This window comes from Sus scrofa, chromosome 4 (genome assembly GCF_054392235.1).
Source record: "Sus scrofa isolate SSC_HxYL_T2T_F1_AM1 chromosome 4, Sscrofa_HxYL_maternal_Yorkshire_Landrace_v2.0, whole genome shotgun sequence".
Classification (NCBI taxonomy): Eukaryota; Metazoa; Chordata; class Mammalia; order Artiodactyla; family Suidae; genus Sus; species Sus scrofa.
In genome coordinates, this window is record NC_139386.1 from 37,297,301 (window position 1) to 37,317,676 (window position 20,376).

At 35.3% G+C, this 20,376-nt stretch overlaps 1 protein-coding gene across 33 annotated transcripts in view; it reads right to left on the minus strand.

Annotated features, from left to right (window-relative positions):
- The window catches only part of VPS13B (vacuolar protein sorting 13 homolog B), a 729,842-nt gene that overhangs the window by 184,293 nt on the left and 525,173 nt on the right, over positions 1 to 20,376 (minus strand). For all 33 annotated transcript variants that reach the window (XM_085021978.1, XM_085021986.1, XM_085021974.1 and 30 more), the window contains one exon: positions 11,121 to 11,258. In XM_085021978.1, coding sequence (XP_084878104.1) covers positions 11,121 to 11,258 — 138 coding nt within the window. The remainder of the gene's footprint in view (positions 1 to 11,120; positions 11,259 to 20,376) is intronic.

A 20,376-nucleotide genomic window follows, 5' to 3' on the forward strand; every position in this document is an offset into this window, starting at 1 on the left:
GTGTGAATCCTTCAACTAAAATCATGAAGTCACTGTCACATCTCACAACTCAACAAATTTGTATGGTTACTTTCATTACCCAGTGTCTCTAGACTTCTACATCCTAGAACTAGTCACGTACAATTTGGGTTGGAAAATTAGTGCCTTTATTGTAAATACCTGCAGTGTCATAACGATAGGACAATTATTTTTATAAATGGGAAAAATTATGCAAAAAGGTTTGGCAGTTTTGAAAATAAATAAAAATTGGGCAATATATTTTCTGGTTTTCTTTTCTGTTTTTTCAACATTGAGGAGAAATATAAACCTCCTTATTAAGAAGAAAATATTAAAGAAATGGACTATAAAAGTTTTATTCAACAGAAACAGTGGGAGCTATACAGAATGATATTTTATAAGAACTGAAAATATAACTGAATAAAGAACCAGGCATAGATTGTTAACATGGGTTTTATTCCAATTATTATCAGATTCTTGTTTTAAAGGGTTTAGAATTTTTCATAATCCTCAATGAACTTAAATAAATGGATTATTTTCAAAGTTTAGAGTTTAAGAATGTGTAGTAATAGAGAATCTCCCAGCTGAGTCATCTATTTCTCTGCCAAATCTAATTTCTCACCATCCCCAGAACACATTCTGTATCTTTAAGTTACCAAGTAAATCCATGCCTGTCAATTATTAGATTCTAATTACCCTTCAAAATTTTCTGAACAGCTACCAGAAAATAGAATGATGGAATGATTATTGAGTTAAAAGGAGATTAGAAAAATACAAATAAATTACACTTATTTTATGCTCCCATCACCCTAGGAGATGACTTAATAGTGAAAGGAAAAGAATCATATTGTAATAATGAAATCAGAGAGGGAATTCAAGCCCCAGAGGTGATTCCCCTAAGTTTATGTTAATGCACACCTTGTGGGGGACCAAACATAAACTGGAAGAGTTTCCTGAAAACTGTTCCAGCTATTTTCTTATTTAAATTGTTCCAACTTTACTTGACCCATTAGTCATCATATTACTTACATTTATGATGTATTTTGAAATCTATTACCAAAAACCCAATGGATTCAATATGTCTTGTTATACCCAAATCATAACATTTATGAAAGAAAACTTCTTTGTTAAGTGCTTCTTCCTTTGGAATTTTATTTGTAAAAGACAATTTTTTTTTTTTTTCAGACAAGCAGGGCTTGCTAGGAAAACAGTCAGTGGCCATGGTGATTATGCACAGACACAGGCATAATGATGGTTCCCCCCCGCTCCTTGGCAGGGGGGTAAATGCAAAATAAAGAACAAATTTATAACCAAATTTGACTTTATACATTATAGTAACTCTACTAAAAATATTTTTTTATTATTAGGTCACAGTACATTTTTTTTCTCTTATTTAGCAATTCAGATTTTTGTTACAGCGTCCAAGTAAAGGTATTCATGATTATAATGGACAGTGGAGACTGAGTCGTTGCAGGTGTGAGAGCTAGAAAACTTGGAAAGCTGCCCTTGACAATGAGATCAATGTGTTTTCATTGACGGTGTGAAGTGTAAACACCTCAGTGGTGGAAGACATAACTGAGTCAATTAACATGGTATACCAAATGGAACTGGGTATACGCTGTCTGATGCACTAGTGAGGAGGCTCAGAGACACGGACAGACACATGCCTTTGACTGGGTCAGCCAGTAGCAGTTCATGGTGATTATTACTGGGATGTGGGAATCATCATTAATAGCATTATTACTCATGCACATATTCTCATGATACAGCATTGACTTTTTTTAAGTACACTGTCCCATCCAAAAACATCACAACATAAAAGTTCTGATTATAGGGTTATTGTATTGGTTTTCTATATAATGAATGCTTTGCAGTGAACTCTAAGCTTCTAAGTAGTTACCATAGAAGACTAAGTACATTCCATTGCTCCAATAATTGTGGCAGCTTTTCTGGTGCCCATCTCCTGCTATTTTTCTTCCTTTTCTCAATGATGGCATACACTTATCCTTGGAGACGGCAGATCTGATTTTTAGGAACAGCCAAATATTCTGAGATACGGGAGCAAGGATTTCAGAATGAAGGAAGATTAAAAACAGAGAAGCCCATTTTTAGAGTATCACTGCCAATGATGAGACAATTTGAGCATCATTAAAAATAATGAATTCAGTATAATAGCAAACGGCCACCACTGGAACACTCAGAACACCATCTCATTCCTCCCTCCCCCTGCCCCAATTTCATTGAGGATTGACTGACAGAATTCTAAGATTATTTAAAGTGTATATTATGATGACTCAATATACAGATATATTCTGAATGAACTCCCTGGTGGCCTAGCGGTTAAGGACTCAGTATTGTCATTGCTGTGGCTCAGGTTACTGCTATGACTCAGGTTTGATTCCAGGCCTGAGGACCTCTATATGCCACAGGCATGGCAGGAAAAAAAAAAAAAAAAGTGCAAAGGACATTCTGAAAAAATTCTTCCCATCTAGAAAACCAGCTTATTTTTTAAAATAGGGAAATAATTAAGAATTTATCCTACCTTTCTTAGGTGAACAATACTACTAGGTAATGAAATAATACATGAGGAGATGTTTCTCTTTATAGAAATAGTCCATCTAATATGTGAAAAAGGAATGCTAGAAACCAAATATTATTGTTTGTGACCTCCAATGAACTTAGGCATTGAGAATCAGTGACTTTTAACATCAAAAAAAGAGACCTTCAGACATTATACGCCTCCTGATGGAATAATACAAAAACTTTTACAAAACTGTCTTGCAAATAAATAAATAAATAAATAAGCAAGCAAGCAAACCTGAATCAGATTAAGTCAACTACCAGTTTATACATAGGAAACAGAGAAAACAGGGGCAGACAAAATCTAAACTGTGGCAAGCTCTATAGGATAAATGATTTGGTTTCTTCAACATATATGACTCATGCTTCCAGACTTTAGACTATACTACAAAGCTACAGTAATCAAAAAAGATGGCACTGGCACAAAAATATACATATAGATCAATGGAACAGGATAGAAAGCCCAAAAATCAACACACATTTACAGTCAATTAATCTGTAGCAAAGGAGGCAAGAATAAACAATGCAGAAAAGATAGTCTCTTCTGTAAGTGGTGTGGAGAAATTGGACAACTACATGTAAAAGAATGAAATTAGAACATTCTTTAACACCATACATAAAAATAAACTTGGAGTTCCCATTTGGCTCAGCAGTAATGAACCCAACTAGGAGAGACTAGGATCCATGAAGACACAGGTTTGATTGATCCCTGGGTCTGCTCAGTGGAATAAGGATTTGGCATTGCTGTGAGCTGTGGCATAGGTTGCCGACATGGTTTGTATACAGTGTTAATGTGGCTGTGGTGTAGTCTGGCAGCTGCAGCTCCAAGTGGACCCCTAGCCTGTGAACTTCCATATGTGGTAGATGCAGCCCTAAAAAAGAAAAGAAAAGAAAAAAGATAAATAAATAAATGCATAAATAAACTCAAAGTGGATTAAAGACCTAAATGTAAAACTCCTAGAGGAAAACACAGGCAGAACACACTTTGACATAAATTGCAGCGATATTTTTTTGGGTCTGTCTCCTAAAGTAATGGAAACAAAAGCAAAAATGAACAAATGGGACCTAATTAAACTTAATGAGTTTTTACAGAGCAAAGGAAACCTATGGGATGGGAGAAAATATTTGTAAATGATGTGACCAACAAGGGATTAATTTCCAAAATACCCAAAGAGTTCACAGAGTTTAATATCAAAAAAACAACCCAATCAAAAAATGAGCAGAAGACCTAAATAGATATTTCTCTGAAGAAGATATACAGATGGCCAGTAGGCACATGAAAAGACAGACAACATTGCTAATTATTAAGAGAAATGCAAATCAAAATTATAATGAAGTACCACTTCACATTGGTCAGAATGGCCATCATCAAAAAATCTACAAATAAATGCTGGAGAGGGTGCGGAGAAGGGTTCCTCCTACACTGTTGGTGGGAATATAAATTAGTGCAGCCATTAGAGAACAACATGGAAGTTCCTTAAAAAACTAAAAATAGAACTACCATATGACCCAGCAATTCTGTTTCTGGGCATGTATCCAAAAACGACGAAAACTCTAATTCAAAAACATACATGCACCCCAATGTTCACAGCAGCACTATTCACAACGGCCAAGATGTGGAAGCATCCTAAATGTCCACTGACAGACGAATGGATAAAGAAGATGAGGTAGGCACACACACACACACAAATATTACTCAGCTATAAAAAAGAACAAACAATGCCATTTACAGCAACATGGATACACCTAGAGAATATTATGCTTAGTGAAATAAATCAGAGTAAAACAATTCCTGTATGGTATCACTTACATGCGGAATTTCAAAAATAATACAAAGAATATATATGCAAAACAGACTCAAACACATAGAAAACAAACTGATGGTTACCAAAGGGGAGAGGGAGAGGGTCAAATTAGGAGTATGGGATTAACAGATACAAACAAATAAAACATAAAACAGATGAGCAACAAAGATTTACTTATAGCCCTAGGAATTATTATGAGTATCTTATAATAACTTATAATGGAATACAATCTCCAAAGAAATGAAATCACTATGCTGTATACCTGAAACTAACACAATATTATAAATCAACTCTACTTTGGTTAAAAAAAATGTAAAAATAAAATTCATGGTCCAATCCCTATTTGATACCTGACATCAAGTTTACTGTTTCATTATGATAAATCACGGGGAAAATAAACTATGATGATGTAATTCTGACACTGCAAATTGGAACTCATAAAACTCAGGAAATGTAAAAGTCAAGGTTCTTAGAGTTTTATTAACTAGTTTACATTTCTTTAAATGTAGAAGATAGCTTGCTAGTATGGCTGTAAAATTGAATTAAGAAACAGATAGGACTCTAGTAATTAGAGTATGGGCCTTGGCCCTATTTCTAGAAAGAGAAAAGAAGCAAAGGGTTAACTATCAGTGTTACATAGAGAGGAATAAATTAATTAAAATTAGCTTTTTAAGATGCTTACTTTCATTTTGAATCTTCTTGCATTTAAAAGTCACATTACTTATTCCTCATTTTGTACCTTAAAAATGTCAGGAGGCTATTTGTGTTAATTATTTATTTTTTTTTTTTTAGGGCCACACTTGCAGCATATGAAAGTTCCCAGACTAAGGGTTGAATCAGAGCTGCAGCCTTTGGCCTACACCACAGCTACAGCAATGCAGGAGCCGTGTCTTCTACCTACACCACAGCTCATGGTGATGCTGGATCCTTTAACCCACTGAGTGAGGCCAGGGATCGAACCCCGACCCTCATGGATACTAGCTGGATTCGTAACCCACTGAGCCACGGTGGGAACTCCCTATTTGTGCTATCTTTTTCAGGTAACTTAATTCCCTTGAATCAGTCATCTTCAACATGTCTGAATTAATTCCCAATGAGAAATAAGTTCAGTAACAACAGAACAAAAAAGATTTCACCAAGAAAAGAGCATTTCAAAAATACACAAAATTGGAGGTAAACAATTTAAAACTTCTACTTTATATTCATAAATAAACCTGTTTGAATGGTACGTTACTGTATCTGAGAAGTTTTTAAAGTAATACTTTACATTACTCAAATATATATTTTCATTCATATTAAAGAGGGGTGTAGAAATTGGACATTCTAGGATGTTTAGGAATTTTTTTAAGGTAAAAATTAAAGTCATTGCAACCTATAAAACAGTAGGTTAAACCATAAAAACAAAAATTAAATAAAACCAATCCAGGGGAGTTCCCCTCGTGGCTCAGCAATTAACGAACCCAGCTAGGGGACATGGGTTCTATTCCTGGCCTTGCTCAGTGGGTTAAGGATCTGGTATTGCCGTGAGCTGTGGTATAGGTGGAAAGCGTGGCTCAGAGTCCGCATTGCTGTGGCTGTGGTGTAGGCCAGTGGCTACAGCTCTGATTCGACCCCAGCCTGGTAGCCTCCATATTCCACAGGTATGGCCCTAAAAACAAACAAACAAACAAACAAAAAAACCCTGATAAAACCAATCCAAAGCGAGAATAAAATCAGAAAAACTGAAAACTACACAGGTCAATTAATGAACATATTAAACAAGAAGAGACTACATAAATGATTTTATTAAGAGAAAAAATATCAGGGGCTATGAGTTTCAACAGGAGATAGCAGGTATGCTAAAATAAAAGAAATAGGAAATTGCAGTCATAACTTATTGTGGTGTGCTAATGAATTTATAATGAAACATAAATGATGGGGGAATGTTCTCTCAATTTGGCATATTTTTTTCTTTGTTGTCCTTTAAATGTCATTTCATGGCTATGGTGATTATGTTCAAAAACATGTCTGCAAAGGAACAATGAAAAAAATATCAGGGAGCTCGAGTGTTTTGTAAATGACCCTGAGTTAATTAGAAAAATCTGCACCCTACCCAGGTCTTCTTCTCACGTGTCAGCTCTCATTAAATTAAAAAAAAAAATTTCATTTCAAAGTTAAGAAATCCTACAGTTAACAAAACTTTTTAAACTGGGATCAAATGGGCACATTCTTACGTTTCGGTATGATGTCATACACAGCTGAATTTGAATTTGCAAGAGTTATGAATGAGTTTTCAATATAAGAAGTATCTGATCTAATGCTAATTTTTCCTCTATCAGCTAACTGTGCTGGGAACAGGTGGCCCTGCTTTCAATTACGGAGGGCGAGCATGCCAGTGTGAGGCCTGGATTAGTTCACCTTCTCACGGGGAATTTTCCTCGGTTGGGAATGGATTTATTATGGCTTCACACATGGAATAGAGCTCATGTCAGCTGAGGGCAGTGACACATCATATGATTCAAATTAACCTGCTGTGGACTGTTCCGCGGGGCTTAGATTGTGTATTAAAATGACGACATTTTAAAAACAGCTTGAAAGAAACCAGAATTGCTGAACTGCAATGGTTCCAATTTGTTCCAACTAATCTATCACCTGCTGGAGATATTATTCTAGTGGGTTTCTGGTAGCTGCTGTTTTCCTGGTTTCTCCAAGCCACTGACCTTGCTAATGGGTACAATTGTTGCCTCTGAAGGAAGGGGGTGGGGGCTGAGAGAGCTTTGAAGGGGTTTTTTGATGTGGAAGTTGGGACCTACCATTTGCTCTAAGGTACTATTAAGTGAACAGAGGAAAAAAAAGGAATACTTAAGAACACCGAATTATTTTTCCAAAAACAAATGCTAAAGAGCAGCATTCCTAACACCTTGTTTAGAAATTTTAAATTTTACCCCTCCAAAAAATCTAAAATTCTGAATTGAAAAGCTGTTAAGTTTGCACCTTTATGTAGAAAATTTAAGGTTAATAATTATAATCAGTATTTCCCCTACTCTTCAGGGTCATAACTTATATTGCTACTACAATCTTAATTCAAGAACAAGTAAAGAATAAATGAAAAGATACTATTTTAGAGATGTAGCACGAAACATTCTTTGGGAATAATACATGCACATGGATTAAACTAATGGTAGCAAAGGACTCAATGATAATACTGCATAAAACTTAGAAGCATTATTTGCAATACTAAAAAAAAAAAAGGTCTTTTTCTTTTTCAAAGGAAAAGAATGGTATTGGGGAATATTATAAAGCTGAAGTTTGTTTACCCAGTCTTAGCATAAATAATATTGCACTTAACATACTATTACTAAAATCTGGAAAAAAAAATTTTATTGAGTTGCCAAAAAGCTATAAGACATTCCTATAAGCAAGAAATGCTTTAATATGTCCTGTTATTCCTACTGATCTCTAAATTAATACACAGTAGCTATATAGTGAGATAATATAATTATTTATATAATACCATCTACATATATATTTTATATGACAAATTGTTTACAGTAAGAAAACTTTTGTCTTAGAGTAAATTCCGGAGCAGTTCAAGGCTGTTAGGTTTATGTTCTAGTGGAATCCTACAGAACTGACATCATTCAAACTAATCTTCCCTCAAATAATTTATGAAAGAAAAATACTTTTAGTTAAAATGTTTTAGTCTTTGAAGAACTTAAACTATCTATTGGACACTGTATTTGATTTTTCATAATAAAAGTACCATTTAAAAAACTACTCATCATTTTTTGGAGTTCATGTCATGGCTCAGTGGTTAACAAATCTGACTAGGAACCATGAGGTTGCCGGTTAGATCCCTGGCCTTGCTCAATGGGTTAAGGATCCGGTGTTGCTGTGAGCTGCAGTGCAGGTCACAGACATGGCTTGGTTTTGGTGTTGCTGTGGCTGTGGCGTAGGCCAGCAGTTACAGCTCTGATTAGACCCCTGGCCTGGGAACCTCCATATGCTGTGGGAGTGGCCCTAGAAAATGGCAAAAAAAAAAAAAAAAAAAAAAAGACAAAAATAAATAAATAAATAAATAACTACTCATCATTTTTCACTCCCCTCACCTTCAGTTTGAGACCAATAATTGTTATCGATGGTATTAAGAAAATCATATATGTATAGGTTTTATTAATATGAGTAATATAAAATCTTGGTACAAAAGGTGTAGTCCCCTGACCAATAGTATCCACTTCACCTAGGAGCTTGTTAGAAATGCAGGATTTCATCTCTATTAAATTACATTTGCATTTTAACCAGCTCCCCAAAGACATTCAAATGCACACTGAAGTTTGAGAAATGCTGCTGTTACATAATTATTTCAATTCATTTATTTAAAGGTTTCACTCTCTAGATAATCTATTGAATGGGTCTAAAATTAGAAATGGCATGTATGTAGTTTCCAATTTTAAAAAGTATAAGAAACACAAAAGCACAACTATTGTAAAAATCAGACTTCTACTACATACCTTGAATGACAGAATTATAAACATATAATTTTTCAATTGTACACTGATATTTCTCTTAAAATTCAGTGTATTTGGTTGCCATGAACACATGGCACACAATTTATCATTAACTTACAGACCTCATCCCCTTTATAAACAAATCGATCAAATGTTAATTAGAAGAGAATTTTCTAGCCAAAATGGTGAAAGACTACTGGCTAAAGACAAAAGAAATCTGAAAGTAAAAGAGAGCAAAAAGAAGTAAATGCTAGTTTCCCTGTCACTTCTCCAAGAGCTAACTTTATGTTCTTACCCTATTTCATTCCTGCTAGCGTGCTGTCTTTTGTCCTTCAATTGATGCAGTAAGAAAGCACTGTATCATAGTTTAAATAGATATTTTTTTTTCTTTATTCTTAGTGGTACATAAAATGTTTTTCTCTCAGTTGACGGTTATTTGAATTCAAGGAAATATGGTCCTTCACACTCACTAACCAAGTACAAGGACTCCACTCCTCCCAACCATCCCACTCACCCCAAAGGATTCTTCCAACTTTAATGACCCCCTTAGCCTCCATCATCAGCTTCTTGCGTTCGTATGAATGTCTGAAACCATGTCTAGATGCTTATAATGATCAGAAAAAGTTCTTCGTGCTTCTATACCTTTTAAATCCCAGCACTGGAGAAACATGCTTAAGAAGACCTGGGTCCCTGGGAAAGGGCTGGCTGAGGTTGTTTTTAGGCTCTTTCTACCCCAGACACGATGATGGACCACCCCCTCTGCTCACAGCCATGGGCTTAAGGGCACTAGCATGCTACACACAGCACACGACCTGAATCAGGTCCACCTTGGGATGTTTTCCCATCGTCAAAATTTATGCCTTGCAGAGTATTGCTAGAGATCTTAAGAGAGTGTAACAATCATTGTTTTAAATTTGTAATGAAGAAACTAGTATTCTTCTGATGACTAACAGGTTCTGCAGCATTGTAAGTAGAAGATAAAAGGAAAACTGAAATGTACTAATTTTTGTTAAATAGCTAAGATCTCTGGTAATTCAGAGTTGAGGGAAGAGTGATGAAGAAGAGGGGAACTGAGATGAAGGAAGAAGAAACAGAGTAGCCAAAAGAGAGAGAAGGAGAAGGAGAAGAATATGAAGACGATAGGAAAAATCATTAATTATGCTAAAATTAGTGCAGTACAGAAGTGATCTAGGTCTTTGGAGTCACACAGATTTGAGTTTGAATGTATCCTCTGCTACTATAATCTTGGGCAATTCACTTCATTTTTCAAGACTTAGCTTCCTTATTCATAAAATAGGGATAATTGTAATGCCTACTTCTTGGGTTTATATGAGTATGTAAAGCAATTAGTTCCTGGAACATAAGCACTCAATCAACACTTCTTGATATCTAGATGTATCTATTTAAAATTGAGCTTTTATATGTGTCAAGCACTTTGCAAAGCATTTGAAATAAGTGTATTTATCTAATTGAATCTACCTACATAGACTATCTTATGTATGTATGTATGTCACATATCCTATCCACCCACTCATCCACTGCCCATCCATCCAACCAACCAAGCATCCACCCATCTATCCACCCATTATCTCTTTTATTTTCTTCATTTACAGGTAAGGAAACAGGCACAGGAGATTAGATAACTGCCTCAGGTCCCACAGTTAATTAGCAGAAAACATAGAAATAAAATCTTAAGTCTCTGGCTTCCAGTTTTTATTATTATTATTATTGTTATTATTATTATTACTATCATTATTATTATCTTTTTAGGGGCAGCACCCATGGCAAGTGGAGGTTCCCAGGCTAGGGATCTATAGCTATAGCTAGGGGCCTATAGCTATAGCTGCTGGCCTACGCCACAGCCACAGCCATGCGGGATCCAAGCCACCTCTGTGACCTACACCAGAGCTCACGGCAATGCAGGATCAGATCCCCAAACCACTGAGCAAGCAAAGGGATTAAACTCGTGTCTTCACAGATACTAGCTGGGTTCATTTCTACTGAGCCACAATGGGAACTCTCAGTTAATTATTTTTTAATTGATAACTACTTGGGTCAGACTAAAGGTAACTTTTCATGCATATTAATATTTGCTGTTTGATCTTTAGAATGGGCAGCCTGAGAAGAGTGCATACTTGGAAAACAAATGAACTACTTGCTTTTGGCAAGGAATGTCAGGATAGCGAACAACAGGTAACCTACATGTTAACAGGCTTACATGAAAAAAAAATTTGAATTATGAATTTCTTACCTGGTCCATTAAGGAAGTCTTTAATTTGCAGGGTCACAAGGGAAGGTGGAATACCACTTTTGCTGTCTATTTCTCCAGGCACTGTCTGCAGCCAAACTGTGCAGTAATCAAGGGCTTCAGGCAGAGTCTTCCCAGGATCTGAAGTGACAAAATTAAAATTAAAAATGTCAACTATCACACAAACATCTATTTTGGTGCAAGAGTTTTGAGCTGATAAAGAAAAAAATGGTTAAAATATTGAATGTAACTTTTGTTAATTCATGTGTATATACATACAGTACACGAATACTTGTGCGGAGAAAGAGAAGTACTCTCTATATGATGGAATGATGAAATCGTGTTTCCCAGAACCAGGTCAAGAGGAAAAGATGGAAAAAAAAAAAAAAAAAAAAAAGAGGAAAAGATGTTTCAAATCTTAGCTCAAATCATCTTTGAGTGAAGGTAAAGTTTCTGTACTCTGAGATGCTGACTGTTTACAGTTGAATAGTTAGATTTTTTTTTTTTTTTAAACGGGATGTTGGAAATGAGTTAAAAAAGGGGTAACCTTTTCAGCTTAGAAAGAAGCATACACATGTTCAAAGACACAGTGGATTAGTACTACTTAGGGGTTATTTGATCTGTTTCAGAGTTTTACTGACATTACAATCACTTTTACTGCTGGGCTTTTGAAGTTAACTTCAGTAGCTTTCCCATAACTTTCTTTAATGATAAAATTGGCCAATCTTTTAATAGTTACAATTATGACTAAAAGTTTACTTTTTTCAGTTTTGAATTTTTCTATTAAATTTTAAACTTTTTAAAAGGTTAACACTGTATATATTTTAAAAGTATTTTTGAGCTATTGGTGGTGGTAAATGGAATTTGCTTTTTAATGTTTGGCAATCCACCGTTTTTATTGAAATAGCTCTTTGAATAAAAACGACTGCTGCATCCTGGCATACAATGTAGTAGGCTTTCTAAAAACTTCTAAATATTCAGTTTTTTAGTTTCAAGATTGTTTTACTCTCTGGGTTTTAATGGTCTCTGAATGTCAATTTTATAGGGATGTTCTTGCCATAGAGTCCATCTATTCCATTTTCAGTCGATTTGAAATGTGTTATTAAAGTGTTATTTATTTTAGGTTTTATTGATTGAACTGCTTTCAAGAATAGCATTTACATACTGTGTATTATATTCAACATATGGTTATACAGTATTACTGTCATATGTGAACTGGGCATATAAATTCTGCCTTGGAATTTGTATTTCTTGACCTTATCATGTGATCTTTATGAAATTTGGCACATATGAACCTTTATGTGATTTCAAAGGAAATATTGAAAGCAATTGATCGTGACGTTCGATCTATGTGGTAAAGATCAAACACAAAACTAGTGCATTCTTCTCTTTTTATATGATCAGTGAATTTAAACCAGTGAGAATATGCATAGTAGATCCATTGCACAGTAACACTATACTATTCTCTCTTTCAAATATAATGTGAAAGGATGGCAAAAGTCTGTTGTTAGTAGGATCTATAATCAGTTTGTAGGAGCTACGGAACCTGCCAGGACCCAAATGTCTATTTCTAAGTCTCACCTGTGTAGCCCTCATTAAGAAGCCATTATTATCAAATAAGTGATATTGTCCAGACCTATACAAGGAGATATAATTCTTCATTTTGAAGAGGATAAAATCTAGAGAGAGAACAATGATATAATGGAGAAAACAAAAGTAAGTGACGTAGCTAAATAAATAATGAACAGAGGTGAATTAAATTGATGTAGAAATATTAAGTATAAAAAACTGGCAAATTAAACTTAGGGTAATAAGTAAAACAAGGTATAGAAATCAAATATTTAAATTTGTATGACAGAAAAGGGATATCATGACTACATAAAGAGTTTGTTCAATCAATATAGATACTAAGAAAAATGGGTAGAGGACAGAATAAGCAATTATTTAATGAAGAAAATAAAGAATAAATAAAGGAAAACAAAGTCCATAAAACAGTTAAAAGTATAAATATTAAGAGATACCAAATCTTAGCAATCATCAAAGGAAAAAAGTTTTTTAAATAAGTAGAATTTTCTACCTATCAAGCCAAGACTAAAAAAAATTGCTAATGCCTATGTAATACACACATTCGGAGAATTGTTTATCATAGCAAAATGTAGAAAACAAACTAGATGTCTATCAACAAATTAATGTTTACATAAACAATGATAATCCATACAATGTTTAAAAGAATCAAGAAGATTTCTATGCATTGACATAATGGCCATGTAGGATTCATCTTCTAAAGATATGTATTTATTCATTTTTTATTGGGTTCTTTTTTTGTTTATTTTACTGATTTGTAGGAGGCTCCTTATGTTATGAGTGTTACTGATTTGTTTGTCATGTGTAACAAATGTTTTTTCTTGGTATGTTAGTTGATTTTTAACTATATTCTGATGCTTTTTGCAGATATACTTTTCAAAATAGATGTGGTTAAAAATTATTATGTCTAATGGATTTATCCCTAGGTTTATTATACATTTTCTTGAAGCATTTTCAAGATTTTATTTTTATCTTTAGCTATTTAATCCTTCTGGAGAGCATTGTTCTATGAAAAACAGGAAAAATTTGCTCAGTCTCACTACTTATTAAGCATGCACAAATTAAAACAAGAAATACAAAATTTTCACTCATCAGATTAGCATAAATTTAAAAGACTGGTAATATCTTATGTGTGGAAGGAGAAAAAAATGATTCCCTAATGTATGGTGGATAAAAGTATAAATATAGTATTTTTGAATGGGTGGGAGAGAGCATTGGAAATGAATGTCTACCCAAATTCTAAATATCCATGCCTGGTAATCAAAATGGCCCCTGTAGGAATCTAAAAGTAATACTTAAGAATACAAAGATAAATGTCCAACGAAGTTGACCACAGTATCATGAGAAATATTTAAAATCTGGGAAAAATAAAATGAAATATCCATCTACAGACAAATGATAAAATAAATCATAACTGCACTGCGGATACCACATAGAATACTATGCTGCTGATAAAAAGAAGGGAGTGACTGATGTACTGATATAGGAAAGCTTTAAAATGTCTTGTTAAGTGGTATTCCCTTATGGTGCAGTGGGTGAAAGATCTGGCATTGCCAATTGCAGCGGCTCAGGTCGCTGCTGTGGCTTGAGTTCAGTCCCTGTGCCAGGAACTTCTGGAAGCTGTAGTCAATAAAATGAAATATAATGCCTTTTTAAGTGAATAGAACAAAGAAACAGACCACTAGCTTTGGTAAATTCAAAAGTAAAAAGCTCATCTGCATACAAGTGCTCACACACACACACACACAGATGATCATCTTCAGGAGGATCCTAAGCACAAACTTATATATGGACCTGATGAAAAACAGGACTACCTACCAAGCATTCACAAAAATTAAAATGAGAAAAAAACACTTCAAAGGAAATTTGATGTCCTACCTTTAAAGATACAGACTAGAGGAAAAGCAAATTCTGATAATGTGAATGAAGGTTTTCCAAGTAGGGGAGATGGGTTTTATGCAGGTTGCCTCTCTTCTGGTAGAAGTTAGAGGGCCTGGCTATCTGGCACAGAGCCTAGGAGTCTGCACTGGGGCGATTACAGAGGGATATGACTTAACAGAGATAAAATAAACAATCTGGCAACAGTAAGAGGCAGAATAGGAATTAGGAATTAAAGAAAATGTAAAAGTCTAGGAAATGTATCCAAGGAATTAAAAATTTCAATCACTGTTTCCCAACAAAATATTACTGGTCTAATGTTATTACTGGTTTAATATTACCACACACCTGGTTTTAAAAGTGCAGCTATATTTTAGAGGGCTGATAGAGGAATAGAATAACTGAAATTAAGAACATTCAGGAAAAAAGGGTTTCAGAGTTGATGAATATTGAATGTATGACAGGGCTGGTGGCTACTCTCTTAGTTCTGGCTAAAATCTCTACTTTGGATATGCCTGTAGTCACTGTGTGAGGTGAAGCAGCAGTATTAGCAGAAAGGTATGTCAGAATCCCAGAGAACAGCTTAGGTTTGCAAACTACTATTTAGTCTCTCATGTTGTAATGGCCAGATGAGGAGAGGCATGACTTCTAGACTTCCTGTACTGTGTTCCATTTAGCTTCTCCTTAATTCCACCAACAGGTCTAGAAACTAGGATTCATAGTACACAAACTTCAGAGTCAATATAGCTGGGAAAGCACCAGATAAACCAAGATTAAAGATTAAAGATTAATATAAATGGTGTGACAAATAGGGATGACTGTTTCATATTGGAAGCTCCTTTATACATTGCCAGTTTTCTTCTTCATACTTAGCAAACATCTGTTTATTTAAGTCCAGGAAGCTCTCAGAAAGAATAAGCTCCTGCCGATGTTGATGACCGCATTCACATTTATACTGTTGTCCCGAAGAAGCACGAGAAACAGGAGAAAGCCGTATCTTCTTAGGAGTTAAAGAGTGTGGGAGATGGGTTAGAACAAATGACAAGCTGCTCATAGCCATAAACCTTGTTCAAAGTCACTTAGAATTCCATTCAGTGAGAGACTGGTATTGACAAAGTTATCATATTTTGTTTTTCTTCTGGATGGATCTGGCCTCCAAAAAAGAAAATATTTCCATCATGTCATGCCCCAAAGAACACCCACAGAAGAGATTCAGCCTCAAGTGCATTCCCAGATGGATGAAGGTAATACAGGTTTTCATAAAGACTTGATTCAGATGATATTCTTTGTGCCTGTAGATTACTCTGCTCTTTTTCACAAAACCTTCATTTCACTTAACTGTTGGAAGGTGGTTCCTCTGACTCTGATAAAATGATCTTTGTAGTACTGCTCATTATTGCTATTTTTTAACACTGAGCAAACATCCACAGAGTTAAGTATGTCTTTGCTTAATTTTTGAATTATATAACTTTTAACATGATTCACTTTGGTTAACTCAAAATAAAACTTTGAAAATGAACTGTTTGTTTACTTTGTAATTTTCTACTTACAAAAAATTAATTTTCCAAGCTCATACAGAATAGCCAAATGCTGCAGATCTTGTAAGCTTTATTATTCTTCTTCATGTTCTCCTATGTGGCAGGATATTTCTTTTTCATAACTAGGCTGAATTTTTACTAAGGTCCCCAAATTTTTACTAACCATGTTCCCACAGATTTCAGTGAAATTTCCATACTTTAAGACTGATGTAACACTGAATACATAATGAAGCCCAGCCACTTTTATACCATTATATCAGATCCTTCTAAGTGCCGCCCATCATAGAGAAAAAAGGTTTTGTTTTAGTGTATATGAATAAAGAAATCTGAATTTCGAAAAGCCTAGTGTCATAAGAATCTGTTCGTTTGAAAGCTAAATATCTATCATAAAGAGAACTAGAGTGAGACTTTGCCAACATCATTTTCTTCCTCATTGTCCCCTCTCTTCTCTACAGTTACTTTTATCAACCACAGGTTTAAAATGGAGTTGATAACCCATGCCTGTTTCTGCTTTCTCTGGACAACTTCTGTGCTCAAGAACACCTCTAACAAGTGAACTGTTTAAAGAAGGATGCAAAGAAAAGTTAGCCCAATAGTTATTTTCCCTGAAAGGTCCAGCCAAGTTTTCAGTAATGCCAGTAACCACAGTCACAATCATGCTTTTTTGACCCTTTGATTCAATAGTCTCACAATACCCTTGTTGTTTACATTTCTGTGGAAAATGAGTGCTAACTGAAATATGGACCAATGGCAAGGGAATGAAATTTCCCCATGGCGGAGAGTCCTTGTAAATGTGTGTTACCAGAAAATATTTTAATTAAAATTTGTGGGATAAATAATGAAGAATAAACTTTTGATTAATTGGGTTTCAGTGTACTTCACTTTAAGCATATTTTCTTCAGAAGGAGGCAGTGTGTTATTTTATTCCTGGTGTTAACTTGCTGTATTGATCTAATCTTGGGTAATAAAATCTTGCTCAGTATTACCAACAACTTTGAAATTACATCATGGTTTTATTTCCAATCCTACTGATGCTAGTATTAGCATACCGATGATATATCATTAAAATTAACATGTCCCTAAGCTACTACTGTAGATTTAAATTTCAGTGACTTTTGGCTTTGATGTCATATTGCACTGAGTTTTCTTTCTGATAGTAGCACATGCTAAAAACATCACAAATTCCTCAGAAGTATCAAATAAATGCTTGTATGACATAGCACCAGAAATAGCCTCAAGATTTACTTCTGTTTCCATTTTACCAGTTCCAGAAAGTCCAGAAGGACTGCTGTTTGGCTTTTTAAAAGAAAAACAGACTATGTATTTTATTCACTCTTTTGCAAAGTCTTCAATGACCTGTTATTATGAGTTACAAGCATACTGAAGTCTGCCATAGCTAATGAGCCCAAGCCTACTCCAGAACCAAAGTGGCAACTATCGCTGCTTAGGGAGACTGGTTTCCTTTGGCCTGAGGTATCCATGGCTGTCATGTTTATGAAAGAGCATTTAAGTGACCTTGGATGAATTCTTGAGGGACAACTGGCAGGTAATAAGATACTGTCACACAAAAGAGTTTATATTTTATCACTGACCCAGGACATCCTAAACATAACCCTTCTTTCATTGAGTTTTCTAACATTCTGTTCTATAAAATAGTTTATATCAGTTTGTAACGCAGGAGAAAATGTAGTGTAATGAAAGAACAAGAACTTTGAAGGTAAACAGATCCAAGTATAAATTCCAACTCTTTAAACTTGGTAAATTTAATTTTAACTTCACCGAGTCCTAGTTTCTTTGTTTCCAGAATGGGATTATATACTCAATTGTGGGGATGTTGAGATTATATGAGATAATATATGCAACGTGGTTTGTATGGGACATATCATGGTTGGAGTTCAATAAACAAGTCACCATGTTTCTTAAACACAAATTCTAAACAAAATAGGAGTATGTGTATGACATATCTTTCAAGTGTCTATTCTTCATATTTTGTTTTTGTTTTCTAGATATTGAAAAATCTTCACTGCTGATCTAAAATAAAAAGAATATAATATAAAGGGTAAAAAATAAAAAAGCTTTGCTTATTAGCGGAAATTATACCTAATCTTGAATTTAGAAGCTAGGAAACTTCTATACTTAACTTTTAAATAATACTATTGAGGTTTGAAATACCGCTCAACATATTTTACTTTCCTATTAAATACTTCTGGCTAAATAATTACAGACCTGACAACTCCCCGGCATTTTGTTTCTGATAGTTATCAAAATTATATTCTCGGAGTTCCCGTCGTGGCGCAGTGGTTAACGAATCCGACTAGGAACCATGAGGTCGCGGGTTCGGTCCCTGCCCTTGCTCAGTGGGTTAACGATCCGGCATTGCCGTGAGCTGTGGTGTAGGTTGCAGACGCGGCTCGGATCCCGCGTTGCTGTGGCTCTGGCGTAGGCCGGTGGCTACAGCTCCGATTCAACCCCTAGCCTGGGAACCTCCATATGCCGCGGGAGCGGCCCAAGAAATAGCAACAACAGCAACAACAACAACAACAGACAAAAAGACAAAAGACAAAAAAAAAAAAAAAAAAAAAAAAAAAATTATATTCTCACCTTCTTTTCTACCCCTTAGAAATATTTCGCCTACATATAAATCAAGATGTTATAAATCTATAAGTGGAGTTCCTGTCATGGCACAGAGGAAACGAATCCGATTAGGAACGATGAGGTTGTGGGTTCAATCCCTGGCCTTGCTCAGTGGGTTGGGGATCCGGCATTGCTGTGAGCTGTGGTGTAGGTTGCAGATGCGGCTTGGATCTGGCATTGCTGTAGCTCTGGTGTAGGCTGGCAGCAACAGCTCTTAGTAGACCCCTAGCCTGGGAACCTCCATATGCCACGGGTGAAGCTCTAAAAAGACAAAAGACAAAACAAACAAACAAACAAACAAAAACAAACAAACCAAAAATAAAAAATAAAAAATCTACAAGCCAAAATGAACTCTTGTGGTTGCCAAGGGGGAGGGGGAAGGAGTGGGATGGACTGGGAATCTGGGGTTAATAGGTGCAAGCTATTGCATTTGGAGTGGATAAGCAATGAGATCCTGCTGTATAGCAGTGGGAACTATTATCTAGTCACTTGTGATGAACCATGATGGAGAATAATGTGAGAAAAAGAATGTGTGTGTGTGTCTGTGTGTGTATGTGTGTGTGTGTGTGTGTGTGTGTGTGTGTGTGTGTGTGTGAGACTGGGTCACTTTGCTGTACAGTAGAAAATTGACAGAACATTGGAAACCAACTATAATGGAAAAAAGTAAAATCATCAAAAAAAAACCCCCAGAGTTAGCTCTTTTCCATTTTCTAAACTAGAAGGTAAAGTCTCATTTTACAAAGGTGTCTGGGTATATTAACCTTTACACAAAGAAGGAATTAAAATGACACTTTAAAATACTTTATAAGTAACCATGGTGAGTCTATCAGGATTTCAATTTCACACAGCTTTCTTTTTTCAGGAAGATCAAGAAGAGGTCACATTCAGCCAGAGCAGAGAGGGAAAGGATATCTAACAAGGAACCAGAGTGGTAGAAGAGGGCTTAGATTCCCCATTCTGCTTTTCTCTTTTTGACTTCCTTGACAAGATGATCCTAGAGGGTCCTTTAGTTGAATCCTTTTATACCCAGCCAAGAATACACAAAGGTATTCCTTAACAGAAAATGAATAATCTTTAAATGAAAGCATTTTAGGAGGATACATTTTTGACTAGATAAATTTGCCTCTATCCGTGAGAGTGCTATGGTTATAGCTTCAAGGGCCTCTGTCAGAAGCCATGGTTGTGCTTGGTTTTGGTCCACTCAGAAATGGTTGGAAGTATAACTCCCTGAAGTGAGTGGTTAATACCAGAACACTCATCTTCTGACCACTGGGCATGTAAAAGGCAAAGCTACAGGCTTACTGGAGTTTCATATATCTTTCTACATTTATTTTATAATCCTTAGTTGAAAGGCTATCTCATTATTTTTTCCTTTTTTAATGTAGCCAAAGAAGCAATTGTAGAACATGAAGCCCCTGTGATATCCGAAAATTAAATCATGAAGGGACCTAGATCCATAAAACATAGTAACAGTTCAATGTTATGACAACAAAATCAACCAAGTAACCAGTGGATGCAGGGTAAGTGCTGCAGTATGCTTGTTGATATCCAGGAATTTGACTAAGTCCATAAGCATTTTTTCCCATACTGTACTGTGTACCTCATAAGATGTACAGGAAGGGGAA